Source organism: Populus euphratica, unplaced genomic scaffold, assembly GCF_000495115.2.
Source record: "Populus euphratica unplaced genomic scaffold, PopEup_1.0 scaffold2680.1, whole genome shotgun sequence".
Classification (NCBI taxonomy): domain Eukaryota; kingdom Viridiplantae; phylum Streptophyta; class Magnoliopsida; order Malpighiales; family Salicaceae; genus Populus; species Populus euphratica.
In genome coordinates this window covers 1-19,441 of record NW_011502520.1, presented here as the reverse complement: position 1 = coordinate 19,441, position 19,441 = coordinate 1, and the positions used below count along the sequence as shown (strand labels likewise).

Below are 19,441 nucleotides of genomic sequence, written 5' to 3'. Positions count from 1 at the left end.
ATATAATAAGAGTAATCAAATAACTATAATAAGAGTAATCAAATAACGTAACAAGAAAAAAAATGAAATTTGGTTCGTCATCATTGGAAATATTAATTCGTAAAATATTTTTCATTCACAGAAGCCACTTAATTTGAAAACGAGCTGCTTTCTTAATTTTCATATTCAATCCAATCACATTTAAAAAAAATGTTTTGCTGTAATGGTGTTTAGAAATTTATTAGATTTTAACTAATCCAGTCGAGCAGGTCGGTCCATTAAAAATAAAAAAACTCTTCCAGTAATAATATATTTTATTTTTAAGACTCGAATTCAAGACTTTACTTAGAAAGAACAAGTATTAAATCACTTAAATCAATTACTTGGTGAAGAATTGATAGTTCAAAAGTATCTTCTAAATTTCATCAAGATGAAGATGTAACAGTTGACTTGGACAGTGAAAAAAACTTTTATTTATAATAAAAAGACTGAATATCATCAAGAGCTGATCACTGTCAAAAAATTGAAAACCATCAATGAAATATCCTGTCGACAAGTAACCTTATTCCATCAACAATGTAAATGGCCGACGGAGTTACAGATGAACACATGATGTTGGGCAAAGTTTTATCGGGGATTTGATGTTTATCGGGGATTCTGACATAATATCGGCGCCGAATAAGTAAAATCGATACAATGTTCGCATAATGGATACAAGAATTTACATCCTGTATCCTATCCTATCTATTTTGCCGTTTGGTGATGCGGAAGCTGTCCTGTACTTGCCTGGTATTTGCGTTCACAAACTGAAAAAAGTGAAAGATTTGAGTTAGATAAATTGCATGAAAAAAATTTCTTTATTTATTCATGAGGTTGTGTATGCTGCTGACCTCTAAGTTTATGTCTTCCTTGGTGGCATGCCCTCTTAGATAGCCGAAATCAGAGATTCTTGTCAAACTCCAACTACCAGGCTGTTCACAGGAACGCAGACAATATTATAAATTTATTCGTTAACAATGCAATAGCATGCCATTAATGAATAGCAGAGGAACTCGGAGCAGAACATTCACATTTAATCTCAGCTGTTAGCAACATTCTAAGATATGATTTATAATGTGAGTCATTAGTTATTTTTTATTAGAAAAAAGAATGAGAATAATTTGATTTAAACTAATTCTGATATTATATCCAGACACGTACTATTTTAATTAAAAAAATTAAGCTGCAACGAGGCCTAAAAATATGATCCATATTGTTCTTTAACAACTATCTTGTATGCCATGCACCTTCCTCTGCTATTCATTAACTGAAAACATTGAATTCAATTTACCAAAGAACATGGGTGATCAGCTTACTTTTGAGAACTTGGTCAAACTGAAGCCTGCCATACCAATAACTGCCTGCACTGGAGCACTGTAATTGCTGTGATCGTATGTATCAATACCATTTCGATCTTTTGTTGGCATGGCCAGACAATTGCTTTGATAAACAGAACATGTTCTCTCATAATTGTGAACATGGCCAAAGAGAGCTAGATCAACCTGGTTCATGCACACAACATTACTGATTTAGAGAGCAGCAAAATATAGGCCTAGTTGATAATCGACCAACAAATCTAGCTAACCTTATGCTGCAGCAGTAATGGCTCTACAGCCTTAGAAAATCTGTCGTCGAGGTTAAACAATCGATTAGTCGATGAGGAGTACATTGGTCTGTGCCTGCACATGATTTGTGAAAGTCTTTAAATCTATATCCGAAATCTATCAAAACCTGGGCACATGGTTTCATATAAATAATGCTAAATGCAGCTTACCCAGTAAAAATTAGCCAAGGAGTTTTTGATCGATCAACGGAACCCATATCCTTCGTCATCCATTCATACTGTCAAGAGTCCAAAATGTCAGTCACTCAGAGTAGAAAGAGTCCAAAATGTCAGTCACTCAGAGTAGAAAACTGAAGATCATGGAAGGTTAGGTTTGGCTTTACCTGCTCAGAATTCTCAGTCCAATCATGCTCGGTGGAAATGACTGTAAAGTGGATACTTCCTTGTTCTATAGAGTACCATGGTTCATCCTTTGCTGGGGTTGGCATTGGAAAATAAGTCTCATAAGGAACTCCACATTCTCCACCTGAGTCAGGGGTTATGTACACAGATCCGGAACCGATGTAATATCTGAATAAATTTATACAGTGATCAATCCCTGAAACACAATTCTGACACTGAAAAAAGACACTCAAATGTTCAAGTGAAAACCTTTCATGGTTTCCGATTGCGGTCATGTAGGAGACTTGAGAAGCCATAGGACTTATGAGGTGAAGGAAAAAATCCCATTCAACCAGAAATCCTGTTGCATAACTTATGTCTCCAATGTGGAAGATGGAGTCTACATTGCCGGATTTTACCTCATCGGTCACGGCTTTAATCACTGAGAGAGATCCCGGCTACATGATCACGGATTATGAACAGTGGTCAATACATTATTGCCATGTATCATCTTTGTTTTCCTCAACTTATATATGATAACATTTTTCGATTTCTTCGTTACATTTCATTGTATTCTACCTGGATGTAGTGTTCGACAGAAGGATCAAGAGGGGCTTTCCCCATATCACCAAATGCAAGAAACTTGAGCTCATCAGATCCTCCAGCAGGTGGAGTTCGAAACTGGATTTTATCACTCCAGCCAACGGAATCACTTCATAGGAAGAATAAAGGCCAATTAGCTATAAATCAAAATTTTGGGACATATTCAATAGTTACCTTCCATATCTGTAGGAGTACGTAGTTGAAGGCCTTAGTCCGGTCATGACTGCTGAATGAATGTACCCAGGGTCATGCCACCCAAAGTCCTTGGCAGGACTTGGAAGAACGGAAGCTATGAATTCCATACAATTCTCAGAAGATTCAAAAATCACTACATAAACGTTTTATAAACCAAAGAAATACCAAAAAATCAGAAAAAGGAACTCACTGCACATATCATCTTGCGAAAATGTTTTTGCTGTTGATGTCAGTGTTTCTCCATCTCCATATTGTACTTGTTGAGTCTCCTCACTCCCACTAACCCATGTTAATCTCATCTGCGACATAAGCAAGAAGCTTAAACGTCAATTGTAGCAAAAGCAATGCATGAAACTCCTCAATGTCAGGTAGCATTTTATTACCGTTTCGAGACAAAAAAGACGAAGATATATGAGACATTTTATTTGTTTTTTCTGTTTTGAAAAAACATAAATTCACTCCAAAATTATTTCAGAGAGAGATTTATTTTATATATTTGGTTTCATTCTTTTAACAAAATATATTTTTATCCTTTTTGTATTTATCTTTTTATCTATCGTAGAATACTAATCAAATACAATCTTACGCACCGATGTTGCTGTCGAATCTATGCTTGAGATATGCCCACGTAGTGGCTGGTTTGGATTGGAAAACTTCATTGGGCCAGAACTTGTTAAAATGCATGGAGTTTCAAATCCTCCAGAAAAGAAGACAAACTCAATATCGGTCCTGATATTGATGACATGAAATGATATTGTACCACTGCAAGCCGACACTTCACAATTAGTATTGTTGTATTTTTTGTATTCCTGCTTAGTGCACTTCAGATAGTCTGGATCATTGCTCACATATTGTGCCTGCAATTCAAAGATTCAAAGATTATAATTATACGTTCACTCTTAATGTTATTTTAGGCTCATAATTTGTTTCGGATTACAAGTTAAACAGGCTAAAAAAAGGAGCACCCACCCTTTTAACAATGTCATGGGATCTACAAACTCAATCGATCACATCAATAAACTGATCAAAATAATAATTAAAAGAAGCTGTAGCTAGCAGGCTGGTTTTAGAATCAGAATATGGCATAATTACCTTAACAGGATAATGACAAAGTAGAGGGAGTTTACTAAGATCACCAGTCTGCACATATCTAGATTTTTTGAGAGGACAACTCTTGACACTGCAATATAGATATTTAGAGACAATATATCATACGTCAAAACAACACAAAAAGAATTCCATGATACACAGTAAAGGTATGCTAAGGAAAGATTAAAAAATAAAACTCAATTCATGTGCATGTCCACATGCACATGTACGAACTCTTACTCGGAATCAGAAGGTGATATCATGGCAACCCAGTCATCATCCGAAGGAAGAAAAACTCCGCTGACAGTAACATTGACATATTCATTGTCCGACAAGAGGCTGTTTTCTGAGCTAACATTGATTCGAACGTAAGGGCTGGGGTGAGGACACTGAATTAAACCTCTTCTATTTAGTACTCGAAAACTCGATATTGCTGTATAATTTTGGTGCACGATGGCTGATCCTAGGACTGAGGGAGGCAACAAATAGGAAGAAGAGAAGGGAATGAAGGCTAGAAAAATGATGAAAACGTTTAGAATGGTCAAAGAAGAAGTTGCTGAGGGTTTCATGGTGAAATTATTTTGTGATTTCCGAGGAATGATCATCCAACTTGTGTTTGATTGTTGTTAGGTTTTGTACTTGGCGTGTCATTTGTAGTACTGGGATCTCGATGGAAAGAAATCCTACTTGTGTTTGTTAGTAGTTCTAAGGTTTTGTAACTAACAATTGGGGTTAGTCCAAGTTCCATGTACCAACATTAAATTCTCTCTTAATTAATCAGATTTTAATTAAATTATATTCAGATTCTTAATAAATTATTTATAATTAAACAGTGTACTTACAGAAAAATGTATCTCGTGGTATTTGAATCTTAAATAATAACGTGGGGCGTAAGCTTCCTCGCCATTGGGGCTAAAGCCATCAATGGTAGATAGAGTATGTAAGTGGTTTTCCCTCCGTGTATGCTTTCACTTTCCAATGAAATTCAATTTGGAGTGTAGTGGGTTGATGATCGTAGTTATGAGCCATTTCATACCATGAGACCTCCTGATGCAGAATCGTTTTTTTCTTTTTTCTTTTTTCTAAGAAAATAGATTTTTTTTTTGTTATGATGATTTTCTATTTTAAGGGAATATCTTTTCTAGTTTTTTTTTTCTATTCAATATTATTAAGATTTTTTTTTAGTATTTTCTATAAAAAAAGTTGTAATAGTTTTTTTTGGCAAGTAGAGATATGATCTTATGATTTTTTTGTTTTTTTTATATTTTTAAAGGTTTTGACATCTAACAAATCACTTTATCCTTTACTCTTGCTTGCATTAATTAGTATTAGAGCCCCACAACCATGGTTATTTTACTTTGTTGTTTGATGTAGAACAACTATAATTGAAAAAAAGCTATATAACAAGGTGTGTTTGTATAAAAAAAGAGATTTCTTCATGAAAAAAGATGTCCATGAACTACTTTGTTATTTTTGTTGGTGTCAATTAATATAAAAGCCCAATAATTTCAGGTTATTATTTGCTATATATTACAATTCTAAACTATTTTGTTTATTGTGGGCTATTAAAGAACCATGACTCGTAAAGAACTCAAGGATCATTAACGATTATTTTGCTATACTATGTGCTATAGAAAAACCATAGCTAGACGTGGATGCATAATATAATGTACTTGTGTAGAATAGTACAAAGAAGTTTTCTCTCAAGAAAAATAAGTTAAAAAACTAGTGTGTTGTTTTTGTTTATATCAATTGCTATCATTTGAAATTTTGGTAGAAAATAATGAAATGAATTACAAAAAAATATTGTATTAGAGATTTATGATAAGGTGAACTGCGCGTAAAAGAATGTTCATGACAAAAAATAATTTTTAACTAGAGACTGAATTCAAAGACAAGGTTTTCCTAACTTGGAGAGACTCAAGCAAGATCTTTATATATATATATATATAGGAAAATAGATATTTTTCTATTTTTTATTATGATGCTTTTTTAGTTTTTTTTTCTATTTGAAGGGAATATTTTCTCTAGTTCATTTTTTTCTATTAAGTATTATTATGGTTTTTATATTTTTCTATATAAAAGGTTGCAATAGTCTTCCACAAGTGAAGGTTTAAATACATAAAAAAATTTAAATATTTTAATTGTCTTCTCATATTTATAGTGTTTGTTTTTGTTATCGAGAGTTTTAAAATACAACAAACCTCTTTATTTTTTATTTTTGTTTGCATCAACCCGTATTGAAGCCCAATAATCTTTAATAATTATTTTATTTTGTTGTGGGCTGCAAAATAACTATAACTGAAATAAATTATAAAACAGAATGTAATTATATAAATGGAGATGAGAAGTTCCAAGAACTAATTTGTTGCTTCTGTATGTATTACTTGTAATAATTGAGGTTGCATGACCCTTATATTAGTTACTATCACAAGAAAGCCATACAATTGTAATTATCAAGTAAAGAGTTTTCTTAACATGTCTGTTCATCAAAACGACCAAACAACAAACAATATTTTTCAAGAAGGAAGTAAATCAATTGTCAGTTTTTAAACTTTTTTGTGAAGTAGTATTGAAGGAGCATGTTCAAAAAAAGCCAAATAATTTCTTTCCACCATTTTAGATTTTTCCTTTCATAATTCTAATTAGTTTATTGACTTCTCATTGCATATATAGGTTTGAAATTATTGAAAAAAAATAAAAAATTGCTTAATATTCAATATAAACACAATCTTGAGCAAGTCGGAGAACACCAGGTCGACGAGTCAAAACATACCGTGCGGCATGCCTCCCTAAATTCCTGAAATGTCAAAGATTGCCTAAACAAACTGGTCATTCTCTAACAAGGCTGAAAGCATGTGGCTTTCTAGATTATCCCTTCCCATGTGTTCTGTAACCACTAGCTCCACCCTTGTTTGTTTAGTCTGATTAGTAATAATTTAGATCGGTTTAACGGGTTAATCAAGATTTTAGATATGCCCGGGTTTCATGAAAAATAAAAAAAAAGTTGATTTTTAGTGTTACTATTAAATTACTCAAGACCTAATCAAAATCCATTGAAGCTCTTTTTTTTAAAAAAATTTGAAAGTAATAGTAAGCATTATAGTAAAATCGAATTCATTAAGTTGAGCACTAATTTGCGCTAGAATATACTAATAGACGACACAGAATGAAGGGTTGCAGAGACAAAATACAAGAGAATTAGAAAGTGGGATCACCTCAGATGGGCTTTTTCTGTCAACCAATATTTCACTCTTGCAAAGCGACTTAATTTCTTCTTTAGCAAGGCTTATCGATCATACTGTTATGAACACATGGTGCTACGGCTCAACAGGATCACAAGTCAGCTGATGATCCACATATGCAACACCTGGAGAACCAGTTAGTGAAAGTGCATGCCTCCTCTCTTCAAGTCATCCTTTCCAGAAGAAAAATGAAATGTAGCCAGCACCTTAACTATTGCCAGAGTACCAGCTACGTACTATTATACATGCTGTATAATGCAATTGATTGTTGAGTTAATTATAACTTAATTAGGATTTAATCAGTAAAAAAACTTAGTTTTGGTGTATGAAAACTGCTACTTCTGGTTTATCAACTCAGCGTGATTGAGTTAGAAATCATATCAGGTGTAGTTTTTTTTTTTAATTATTATTATTCCTTTTTCATGCAATCAAAGAAATTCATTTCATTAGAAAGATGAGAGCCCACTTTAATTACATGGGACATTAGAGCCCTATTAAATGCCCAAGCCCAGGAGTGAAAATACAGAAAAAAACCCCTACAATCAAGGACTCGTATTATATTTGCAGGGTTGCACCAAAAGTGCTGGGTGGAGTTGTCTCCAATGCCTTTCCTCCCCTCTTATGCTATTCTATAGTTGTTAAGCTCATGATTCATGGTTTTTTCTTTTGTGGTTGGATAAAAAAAACAAAAATTATCACGATACCAAACAATATCTGAATATGAACTCCATATCTTTTATTTGGATTAGGATATCTGCAATCCTCTGCTAGTTTTCTTAGTATTTTTTTTTAAGGATTCTCATTACCCTACCCAGATAAGAATGGCAAGTAATTAGCCACTTGATCTTTGGCAAAGAGTTGAAGTTTGTCTTATTTTTGGGAGTTTCTACCTCGTGACTAAGGCTAAAACGCTAGACCATCAATTGAAGACAGGGGCTTGTCCTCTTCAGTAACCCTTTCTTTCTCTAGTGCCAAATATTATTCCTTTCTCGGACACCACCAAGCTTAGCTCAACAAAGAGAATCCATCCAAATTAAGATGAAAGAACTAGCCAAGCTCCTTCATCACATGACACACCATCGTGGGTCCTTCACGTTTTGTCTTAAATCTCCACCTCTAATACAATCTCCTAGGTTTAGCTGAATTTCAGGTCCTTCTCCTTGCTAGTAACCATGCCAGGCCACTATGGTACGAAATGGCAACTAAATGCTTTCCCTTGAAAACACCCCCACTAAACATTGTTATGACCGATAAGCTACATTTCGTAGGAAAATCTCGATTTTTTTTCTCTTGTCTTTCTAGCTCCTCTCACAAACTAATCTAAACAAGAACTGCCAAAAGAATATTAAGCGTTTCTATGCATACAATCACATGCTTTCTCTACCAAGGATAATAACTAGACGTTGAACTTACAACTCCCATGAATGAATAATGGATATCTGATCTCAATTTTGTATTTAGTGAGTGTTTTTGATCGCCTTTTGACCCTCTGCTACTAACCTATTCTGAATAATTTGATCAATATGACCAAACCTAGTCAACTGATTTTTTTAATTTTTCTCCTTATATTCATCACTAGTAGTTATTATGAAAATAACATTGGACTTTTCTTTTTCTCATACCCTTACAAAAAACATGGTACTCAACAATATGAGATTACATGGTCTTAATTACTTTTCTAGATAAAATAAAGCAATGCTTATAAAAGAATGAAAGAAGATTGAATGTCTGTGGTAGATTCAATGAACTTTCTTTGTGCCTAAAATTAACCTCCAAAAGTATTCATCAATGGGAAGTGGGAACATCCCTCAAAAAGGAACTCACGCACAAGGGGAGCCAACACATAGACCAATGAAGGTCATTGCTATTGTCATTGATTCCATCATTATCACCACTAAATAGACAAAGATCACACAAAAATAAAGTGAGAAAAGAAGAAAATAATTAACTATTAGGTAAGTGGGTGCATAAAAATATTGCTGCAACTTCCACTTACATGTATATTCAGCTTCTCACAGTGATGATGTTGTATACCACTAACCTCACAAAGACATGGTCTATCTTTGAGGATTTGATTTATGAGATTTATCTATAAAAAAAGAGCATTTAGGGACCACTAGAAATTAGTCCCCAACTTATATATATAGTTATTAAAAATCCAATCCTAAACCTCTAGAATCTTGCTAATTTCTCCCCAAGCTTCCTTTGGTTAAGCATGTTTTCATCATCTCTATATTTGTATTCTGCACATAAAATTGGCATCTGAAGCTCAACTTTCCTCTGCTCTCACCATTGCTATAGATTGAATTGAAAGAGGAAGGAGATGATGATACAATCGGATAACATCAGTGTTTTAAATGACTTACAACTAAATATAACTAATGAAAAGCTCTTAAAGCTCCGTTTAGTAAGGTGATTTAATCTGTTTTTAAAAGTGTTTTTCACGTATCAAATTCATGCTTTTTATTATTGGATATTTGGCCTTAAACATAGCATAAATTGAACGTTTTGAAAAAATAAAAATATATGTAAGTATAGATTGAACTGGATAACATTAATTGTTTTTTAGAGTTGATATTTTGAACTTATCTTGTTATATAAAAAGAATTATTCAAATGATCTCCATATCTCTATCCAAAATTTGGACACCCCTGCAACCTAAAATTCGTATTTCAACAAAGATGACACTTGCAATCAATATCCATATCCGAATCCATTAGTCGAGTACGAGCACGTAAATCTAGGGAAAATGGGGCTAGATCTTGAAGGTTGAGAACTCATATGTAAATTAGCATATAAATTTGGGATTGAATTGTAGTTATCTCATGCATCAGTTGTGAACGAGGAATGGGACTAGATATTCAAGAACTCCCCCCACCAAAGGTTCCACACCTATAGTTAAAAACTTCATTCTACTTTTGGCTTTTTCCAAAGGTTTTTCGTCTCTTTGTCCTGATGCAGGAAGACAGTAACAAGTGGATAGTCTAATGGTCTAATGCCCTTTGAGAAGAAACAAATAGTGGTTTTGGTGGCACTTGTAAGGATTTGCCTTGCAATGCCCAGTATCACCCACTAAGCAACAAGCAATGGTGTTGTTTTGTTTTGTTGGGGCACCCTTGTATTCTTGTTGTGTTCGAGCATAAAACACATGCTTTTGGCCAGCTGTTATTCCCATCCACTCCACTCCATGACAAGGGTGTTTCTAGAGAGACTGATACAGACAACACAAAATTTAGAGAGAGAGAGGTAATCTAGGGGGCTCTGGTTTTCAAGAAATTCCATTATTCCCTCTGATCCCCCTCCATGGACAAGAAAACAAGTAGTGACAAAAACAACCACTTGTTTTGTCTCCAAAGCAAACATGGAAAGTACCCTAAAAGTCAAGAGCTTTAATTCCCATTTCACTGCTCGTTTTGTAAACAAAAGGTTAGGCCAGAGAGGAAACCTTTGTAGAGTAGAGCGGATAGCTCTTGGTTCACTTTGATGGATTAGGAGAATTGTGGGACCAAGCTTGAAACTTTCTTCAGGAGTTTTGGTGGGTTTCTTGTGAATTTCAAAACCCAGTTGTGGATGATTCACTCTTGGTTTTGAACTGAAATTCACAGGAGAAAATCAGTCAACTCTCCCTGGTAATTCCCCGCCTTTGTTTCTTGTTTTGGCACATAATTGAGCAAATTTCTGAACTCTTCTTCCTTTTTTGTCAGAAAACTTAAACCAGTAGAGCTTGCTTTTCTCCGTGTTCGTGTGTTTTGTTTGGTTTCTTGCTGTGTTTGGTTACAGAGATTGCGTGGGAAAAGAACGGAAACTAGACTGTTTGATTGTAAGAGTGACTGTTGAGAAAAGAGATACTTACTGGAGTGTTCTTGACGTTGTACTCTTAAGAATTGAATGATATTTATCTGGAAATTTTTCTCAATTCCTCAGCTAAGAAGAAAGTTCCCTGAATTTAGCTTTACATTTCAGAGAAAAAAGAGATACTATTTGGCTTGTTCTGTTTACATTTCTCTGTTTCTTTGTAACAAGGAGTGTTAATTTTCTTCAGTGTTCCTGTCTTGGATTTTTTTTCTTCTTTTCCTAGGAATTTAACCATAACCTTATGTTTTGTGTTAGTGTGTATTTAGATATTCTAACAGGCTGTGATTAGTCATTTGGAAGATGTAAGAAAGCAAAAAATATACTTATTAACCCTTTAACCGAGATTAGTCCAAGAATCTTACTAAGATGATGGTAGAAAAGATCATGATCTTCTGTTTCTGGACTGTTTTACAATTTTCACTTAGATATATGCTATGTAGTTTATTCATCGAGCATGGACTTATTTTTTCAGCATGTTTCATGTCATATTTTCTTGTTCAGGGTGTTGAGTTTGGTCTCGTCGTTAATGGTAGGAATGGTTCAAGAAGAGGGATCATCATCTGTAACTTCACCTCATCAGTTCTTTCCATGGATGCCACTGCCGCCAGGGATAGGATCACCATACCCTTGGCTGAGGGAACTGAAATCTGAAGAGAGGGGTTTGTGTCTGATCCATCTTCTTCTTGCCTGCGCTAACCATGTAGCGGTTGGTAGTGTTGAAAATGCAAATATTAGCCTTGAGCACATCTCCCATCTTGCCTCTCCTGATGGCGATACGATGCAGCGGATTGCTGCTTACTTCACTGCAGCACTTGCTGATCGCATTCTTAAAGGATGGCCTGGTCTGCACAAAGCTCTCAATCCAAAACAAGTATCTTTGATATCTGAAGAAATTCTTGTTCAAAGATTATTTTTTGAGCTCTGTCCCTTTTTAAAGCTTTCATACGTGATCACAAATGAGGCCATTATAGAGGCCATGGAAGGGGAGAAGATGGTTCATATCATCGATCTCAATTCCTCTGAGCCTGCCCAGTGGATCAATCTTCTTCAAACATTAAGCGCACGGCCAGAAGGACCACCTCATTTGAGAATAACAGGTATTCATGAGAAGAAAGAGGTGTTAGAGCAAATGGCTCTTCGGCTGACTGAAGAAGCTGAAAAGCTAGACATCCCTTTTCAGTTCAATCCTATTGTGAGCAAACTAGAGAATATTGACCTTGGAAATTTGCGGGTTAAGACTGGAGAAGCTCTTGCTGTCAGTTCTGTACTTCAGCTGCATGCTCTCCTGGCCATGGATGATGAGATGCATAAAAGGAACTCTCCATCAGGATCTAAGAATCCAAGCTCTAACCATTTTCAGAGAGTCTTACGGATGAACCAAAACCGACATACTCTAGGTGAGTGGCTTGAGACAGATTTGGTCAATGTCTATAGCTCTAGTCCTGACTCAGCATTATCCCCACTATCTCTTTCTGCTTCACCGAAGATGGGCAGCTTCCTAAATGCACTTAGGAGTCTCTCACCGAAATTGATGGTGATAACTGAGCAGGAATCAAATCATAACGGGCTTAGTTTAATGGAGAGGGTCACAAAAGCTTTGAATTTTTATGCTGCACTATTTGATTGCTTGGAGTCTACTGTATCGAGAGCATCATTAGAGCGGCACAAGGTTGAGAAGATGCTATTTGGGGAGGAAATTAAGAACATCATCGCTTGTGAGGGAACTGAGAGAAAGGAGAGGCATGAGAAGTTGGAAAAATGGATCCTGAGGCTCGAGTTAGCTGGGTTTGGGAGCATTCCTCTGAGCTACCATGGTAGGCTGCAGGCAAACAGATTATTGCAGAGCTTTGGCTATGATGGATATAAAATCAAAGAAGAGAATGGATGTTTATTTATTTGCTGGCAGGATAGACCACTATTTTCTGTGTCAGCTTGGAGATTTAGGAGTTGCGATTGAAAGATTATCGAACATATGGGGACTGTGCTTTCTATTATTTTGCTACTGTTCTTTGTATAAAGGATGATAACCTTTAATGTGCAGTTGCATAATGTTCAACTTTTAAAACATTTTCTCCATTTATATAACGTTGTATTAGATAATTGTTTATGTTTATTTACTCTCTGATAAAAGTTGGATGATATTTGTTCCATACATTGAACTCTGGAAATTAGTTTGGTTTCCAGAAAGAATCATCGACTGTAAAATCAAAATATCCTGCCAATCTCCCGTGTCAGAACCGAAAATATCACAAATTTCTTGTAAATGTTCCTGTAGAACCTATCATTCCGAACTCTTGAACAACATTGCCAGGAAGATCAAAATACTTACTTTCGAAAAGCAGCGGACATGTCCGACAAGTAGACACCAGGTAGAATAAATGGGGAAAAGGAAAAACTGCGGATACCACTAATAATAAGAACTTCAGATCTGCATAACAGTTACGTTGTATTCAACTACAGCATTTCTTGTCTTTAGACTGAATGAGATCGTCTTCAACAATGAATAGCCTCGAGTGAGCCGGAAAAGACCGCTACCTCCAACAACCTGGCATTATCGAAGACTGGATTGTGACCTAGAATACTCGGGGCACTCCCATTGTACATACCCTCAACAAAAACAAAACTCAAAACCATAAGCAATCCACATTCATGTTGAGAAGCAAAAACATACATACCCTGTGCTCCTCCCTCAAGTTTTTAAGTAGGTTCTGGCTCTTCAGTTAATGGATCATCTACCATGAAAGTCTTGACAAAGCTACCATTTTCTTTGCTGGTCCAGCAATTCTCATGGTTGTTTGGTTTTCCCCACTTCGAATATTGTGAAAGAAGAAATGCAGGCGGGCCATTTTCTCCATGCTTTTTTCGGATATGATCATAGGGGTTTGCTCAGAGAACTTGCCATTACTAGTGCCGGAAAATGTCAAGAATAAGAGGAGCTGTGTGTGAATAAGAAAAAAGCCGTAGGGGAATGCTAGAAGAGGCTATTTATAGTATTGTGAGCTAGAATTGATGAATATTGTAGCGTGAGATTGGCCTTTTGAAGGGGGTTAATGTGGCAAAATAATTATTACTTGAACTTAGTGTTGCATCAAAAGCAAGAAACAAAGTGATAGTAGAGAGTAATTTTGATGACTTTGAGAGGGCCTCAAATTTCTTGAGTAAGGGGACATGTAGTTTACAGCATTGAGGATGTTATCCTGTCTGAGCTGGTTCAGCTACTAAACATTACTAAGCTTTTTTACTTGAACACGATAACATACACAGCTCTTTATCAAATTACAAACCATAATCCGCAACAACAGATAACAAAAAAAGAAGAGAATAATCGATAATAAATGCAATCAGGAGTGCTTATTTTGTCGTAATAAATTGTGTCAATTGTCCCCCAAGTTTTAGAAAATTTTAATTAATCTTTACATCTATATTTGGTATGAATTCTGTAACAAAATTGCACTAAACAAAGTTCCCAATTGAGAAATCAAAATTATTTGGAAACAACATTAGTTGATACAAAATCTTCCTTGCAGTCAAAATTGATACTACTCCAATACAAGGGTCCATTTTTAGGTTCGCCCCCCATCCTCACCCCCCACCCCCCCATAAACTGGTACAGATTTGCAGGAAACTTGACGATTTGCGTTAAAAAATCTATAAAACTTAGTTGAGAATTTGTGAGCATTTTGGACTTACAATAAAGATACAGTTTTTAAGAACTTAATTGAAGATTAATTTGATGATTGCTCTTCTTTTCTTTTTCTTTAAGAAATTCTTATGCTTCTGGGTCTGAATATTAGACAACATACCATCTAATGCCAAGCTATTACTGACTGTACACAAAGTACAGCAATATTTCTTGTTCATGGAAAGAATTAATCTTAGATACAGAATAAAATAACCAGCCACTAAAATTGTATGTCAGTATATGATACGTCGTTCTTCATTAGAGATTTCTTGTTCATGTACGAGGAAGGGCATTGGTAGAGTACATTGAATTGGAATGAATTCAATTTACAAATTTAAGTTATTAAATAAAGTTTTAAAATATAATTTATATTATTTTTTTAATATATTTTTTTAATTAAAAATTTTTTTGAGCTTGAAAATTATATATATTAATATTATCTAATGATTGATTTTTATCTAATAAACAAGAGTGATAAGATTTGAACTCATGATCATATAGTTATCAAAGTTTTATGATATTATATCAAAGAATTATATCAACCCAATAACTTGAATGAAATCTCAAAATATAATTATATTATTTTTTAAAAAACTATATTATTACTAATTTATTTGGGTTTTACACTTCTTTATTAATGTTTGCTGCTGAAGTATTACCATATTTTTTTTTTATTGTTTCCCAGTCATCTCACGAGCTGTCTCTGCTCAATTAAGCTGAGTTTTCCTTGTCAGCATTGCTGCCACATTATTTCAACTTGTTCTTGAACTCAAATCTCGATCCGGTATCAAACCCTGCGGCATCTTGTTTATACATTATGATAGAAAAGGAACATTAATTCTTTTTATAAAAAAAAGAGCACAGCTCACAAAAGTCTCTTGCAATTTTGAATGGCTAAATTTGTTTTTAAAAAAGAGCACAACCTGGGTGTTTATACTATTCCAAGGAGCTCAAACAAGCTGCACTAATTGAAATAATGCAAACCTCACAATTTAAAAGATCTAGTCACGCCACCCAGAAAAAATTAAGAGAGTGGCGCTGCAGAGAATAGAACAACCTCTTTAAAAAGAAAAAAATATTGAGATTGCGTCTACATGGATGGATGTAGCAGTGCAATATCCACAAGTGTTTTTAATGTCTATAAAGCATCAAGAATATTCTTTCACTCTTTATTAATCTAAAAACAGTACACAAGTATATGATTATGTATGCTCTATAAGAAATTCTAATCCTTCTAGATAATCTTAATCTAGGGAGGTAATTCTTAATTAGAGATAACAGTCAAATCCTAAATTTCTCCCCTCTAATTTCTCCTTCAAATCTTCTGCAGCAATAATTCTGCTACAATTTCTCCCTCAAATCTTCTGCAATAACTCACACCAACATATATATGTGAAAATCACAATCTTCACTTTTCTATTTTTTGTTATATGGGTTGCTCTACTTGAAGTAGCTTAACCCTTTCAAGTTTTTAAGAGCCGTGCGATTCAAAGGAGCTCAATCTTCGAAAATTCAAAGTTGAAGGGTTGCACTATTTCTAGCAGTGCAATTACATGAATTATTTTTCTAATTTTAAGGGTTCTAATTTTATCCCTTGAATAATGGAACGATGACCAAAGAATTAAGTTTAGATTGAAAATCTAATCTATCAACTTCTTGTATCGTTGATGGATTTTTCATATTGAAAGTATCGGACCAAGGCAGCTATAATTTTTATAATTTTCTGCAAAATGTCAATGGGAGAAACAGAAGGATATTAAGTTTAGATTGAAAATCTAATCTATGAACTTCTTGTATTGTTGATGGATTTTTCATGTTGAAAATATGGGACCAAGGCAGCTATAGTTTTTATAATTTTCTGCAAAATTTCAATGGGAGAAGCAGAAGGACTGGCCCAGATCTGCGCCCGCATGTGGAGCTACAGAACGGTCAACCCCACTCTTTAAAATAAGCGACAACTTGCAAATCAAGGCTCATTGGCCCCCCTGTTGGAAAGTTCGCTCGATTTCTGTAGCTCGAAAGCAATCCTACTTTAATTTTATATTCATCCACTAGAATCTCCAACTCAACTATGAATGTATCCAACTGTAAGTTCTTTCATCCAAACTAATCTAAAATCTGTGCGGCTCTTCTTTTCCAGTACACTTGGACTTTTTCTTCATAAGATTTCATCTTTTCATCTAGCACCTTTTTTCAAAGAGGAGAAACCATGATGGCTGGGGCATTGATTGGAGAATCACTTCTCTCTGCTGTCATTGAGGTTTTGGTCGACAGGATAGCCTCCTCAGAGGTTAAGAACTTCTTCAAAAGGCAAAAGCTTGACGATGGACAGCTGAGGAAATTGAAGTCTACCATGAGAGCAGTTGGCAAACTTCTCAGTGATGCAGAGGAGAAGCACATTACTGATCCAGCAGTGAAAGGGTGGCTCGACGACCTCAAGGATGCTCTCTACCAGGCTGATGACTTCTTGGACGAGATTGCTTATAAAGCTTTGCAATTGAAGTTTGAAGCTGAACCTCAAAGTGAGACCTGCTCAGATCAGGCGCGGAGCTTCCTCACTTCTCTTGTTCCATGTAAGAAGGGGATGGGAGAGATGCAACCGGAGTTAGAAAAGATCCTTCAGATTCTTCAAGACTTGTTGCAACAAAAAGTTGACCTTGGTTTAATAGAAAGCGTTGGAAGAATATCACTTCTGTCATCACAGAAAATACCAACAACTGCTCTGGTAGATGAATCTGATGTTTTTGGCAGGAAGGTTGACAGGGAAAATATAATGGCATTGCTGCTGCCAGACGACTCAGAAGGAAGGCAACTAGATGTGGTTCCAATTGTGGGTATGGGCGGGATGGGTAAAACTACCCTTGCTCAGCTTGTCTGCAGAGAAATCGAACTCTTAGAAGACAGATATGGGACGAAGTTGTTTGATCTCAAAGCATGGGTCTATGTGTCGGAAGAATTTAATACTCTCAAGGTTACAAGAGATATTCTCAAGGAGGTCGGTTTGCCAAAGTGCGATAACATGACTGAGAATCAGATTCATAGCGAGCTAGAGAAAAAATTGAGGGGGAAAAGAGTTTTGCTTGTTTTAGATGATGTTTGGAGTGAGGATCAAGCGGCTTGGGATTTTTTTCTGAAACCGTTCAAGTCTGTGAGAAAAGGAAGTAAGATCTTAGTCACGACGCGCAACGAAAATGTAGCATCAGTCAAGTCTACTTTTCCATCTCATCGTTTGCAGAACTTGTCCGATGATGAGTGTTGGCTGGTGTTGGCAAAAGTTGCATTTGATGGAGGAAATTTCAGCGCATATCCAGGGTTGGAAGAAGTTGGTAGAGAAATAGCAAAAAAGTGTAGCGGCCTACCTTTGGCTGCAAAAACACTTGGAGGTCTCCTGAGATCCAAAAGAGAAGGCAAGGAATGGAGGAAAATATTGAAAAGCAATTTGTGGAAGTCACCAAATGACAAAGTCCTTTCAGCTCTACAGTTGAGTTATCATTGCCTGCCATCGTATCAAAAACAATGCTTTTCATATTGTGCGATATTTCCCGAAGGCTATGAATTCAACAAGAAAGACCTGATCCATTTATGGATGGCAGAAGGCTTTCTAGTTCAACCCGGAGGAAATAAGGAGATGGAAGAAATAGGGGCCGAGTTCTTCGATGATCTTGTATCGAGATCATTTTTACAACAATCAAGTCGCGATCCATCATTATTCATCATGCATGACCTCATGAATCATTTAGCTGCTTTCATATCTGGAGAATTTTGCTTCCGGTTGGAGGGTAATGGCTCAAGCAACGCTTCTCAAAGGACTCGCCATTTATCATGCATATTAAAAGAACATGACATCTCTCAAAAGTTCAAGGCCTTTTGCAACCCTCGTTGGTTGCGCACCTTAATATTATCAAAAGATAAATCAATATCTGCTGAGGTAATATGTAAACTTTTGCAGATGCTTGAGCGCCTAAGAGTGTTGTCTATGCCCCCCTATATCTTTGAGCCTTTACCATTTCTTGATTCAATTGCCAAGTTGAAGCATTTGCGATATCTGAAACTTTCTCGGACAGACCTTACAAAGTTACCAGAATCTATATGTGGTTTGTATAATTTGCAAACTTTAATCTTGATATGGTGTTTTAAGCTTTATGAGTTGCCTGCTGGCATGGGAAGGTTGATCAACTTGCGGCATCTTGATATCACTGGAACAAGACTCCTTGAGATGCCACCACAAATGGGCAAACTAGAAAAGCTCCGAACATTAACTTCTTTTTCTTTGGGAAATCAAAGTGGATCTAGCATTAAAGAGTTGGGGCAGCTTCAGCATTAATGTGGAGAACTTTGCATTCGGAATCTTCAGAATGTGGTGGATGCTCAAGATGCTTCTGAAGCCGATTTGAAGGGTAAGGCGGACCTTGAGAGTTTGGAGTTATTGTGGGAGGATGCAACTAATAATTCACTGCATGAACGTGTTTTAGATCAATTACAGCCTCATGTCAATTTGAAGATTCTCCGCATAGAAGGTTATGGGGGTACAAGATTTCCGGTTTGGATTGGAGGCTCTAATCCTCCCTCAAATTTACGAGAGCTTGATTTGCACAGGTGCTTGAATTTGGAATCCTTCCCTGAGCGCATGCATTCCTTGCTGCCTTCCCTAGTCAGACTCTCTCTAAGCAATTGTCCAGAACTTCATTCCTTTCCAATAAGAGGCTTAAAATTAAAAGCATTTAGTGTTACGAATTGCAAACAACTCATCAGGAATCGCAAGCAATGGGATTTGCAATCACTCCATTCTCTTTCAAGTTTTACAATAGC

General features: G+C 35.7%; 2 protein-coding genes and 1 pseudogene across 5 annotated transcripts; 2 read left to right on the top strand and 1 right to left on the bottom strand.

Moving 5' to 3' along the window:
* Window positions 1-568: 568 nt before the first annotated feature.
* Window positions 569-4,419, bottom strand: LOC105119249 (probable inactive purple acid phosphatase 27). Its single transcript, XM_011017376.1, has 14 exons — window positions 4,091-4,419; window positions 3,854-3,941; window positions 3,352-3,618; window positions 2,952-3,060; window positions 2,741-2,855; window positions 2,543-2,675; window positions 2,234-2,421; window positions 1,966-2,152; window positions 1,793-1,860; window positions 1,604-1,697; window positions 1,335-1,520; window positions 1,073-1,075; window positions 870-950; window positions 569-785 (listed from the first exon to the last, which is right to left on the bottom strand). Exons 1-14 carry the CDS (start codon window positions 4,417-4,419, stop codon window positions 720-722), a joined length of 1,914 nt encoding a protein of 637 aa, XP_011015678.1. The 3' UTR covers window positions 569-719.
* A 5,947-nt stretch (window positions 4,420-10,366) lies between these two features.
* On the top strand, window positions 10,367-13,102 carry LOC105119246 (scarecrow-like protein 3). 4 transcript variants are annotated; one of them, XM_011017374.1, is made up of 2 exons: window positions 10,367-10,724; window positions 11,484-13,102. In XM_011017374.1, the coding sequence occupies exon 2, from the start codon at window positions 11,486-11,488 to the stop codon at window positions 12,905-12,907; it is 1,422 nt and encodes a 473-aa protein (XP_011015676.1). In that variant the 5' UTR covers window positions 10,367-10,724; window positions 11,484-11,485; the 3' UTR covers window positions 12,908-13,102. The 4 variants fall into 4 exon arrangements, with proteins under 4 accessions (XP_011015676.1, XP_011015674.1, XP_011015677.1 ...); XM_011017372.1 differs by having other exon boundaries at window positions 10,368-10,724; window positions 11,452-13,102; XM_011017375.1 differs by lacking the exon at window positions 10,367-10,724 and adding an exon at window positions 10,801-10,915.
* A 3,687-nt stretch (window positions 13,103-16,789) lies between these two features.
* LOC105119248 (putative disease resistance RPP13-like protein 1) lies at window positions 16,790-19,436 on the top strand (annotated as a pseudogene).
* The last annotated feature ends 5 nt before the right edge of the window (window positions 19,437-19,441 follow it).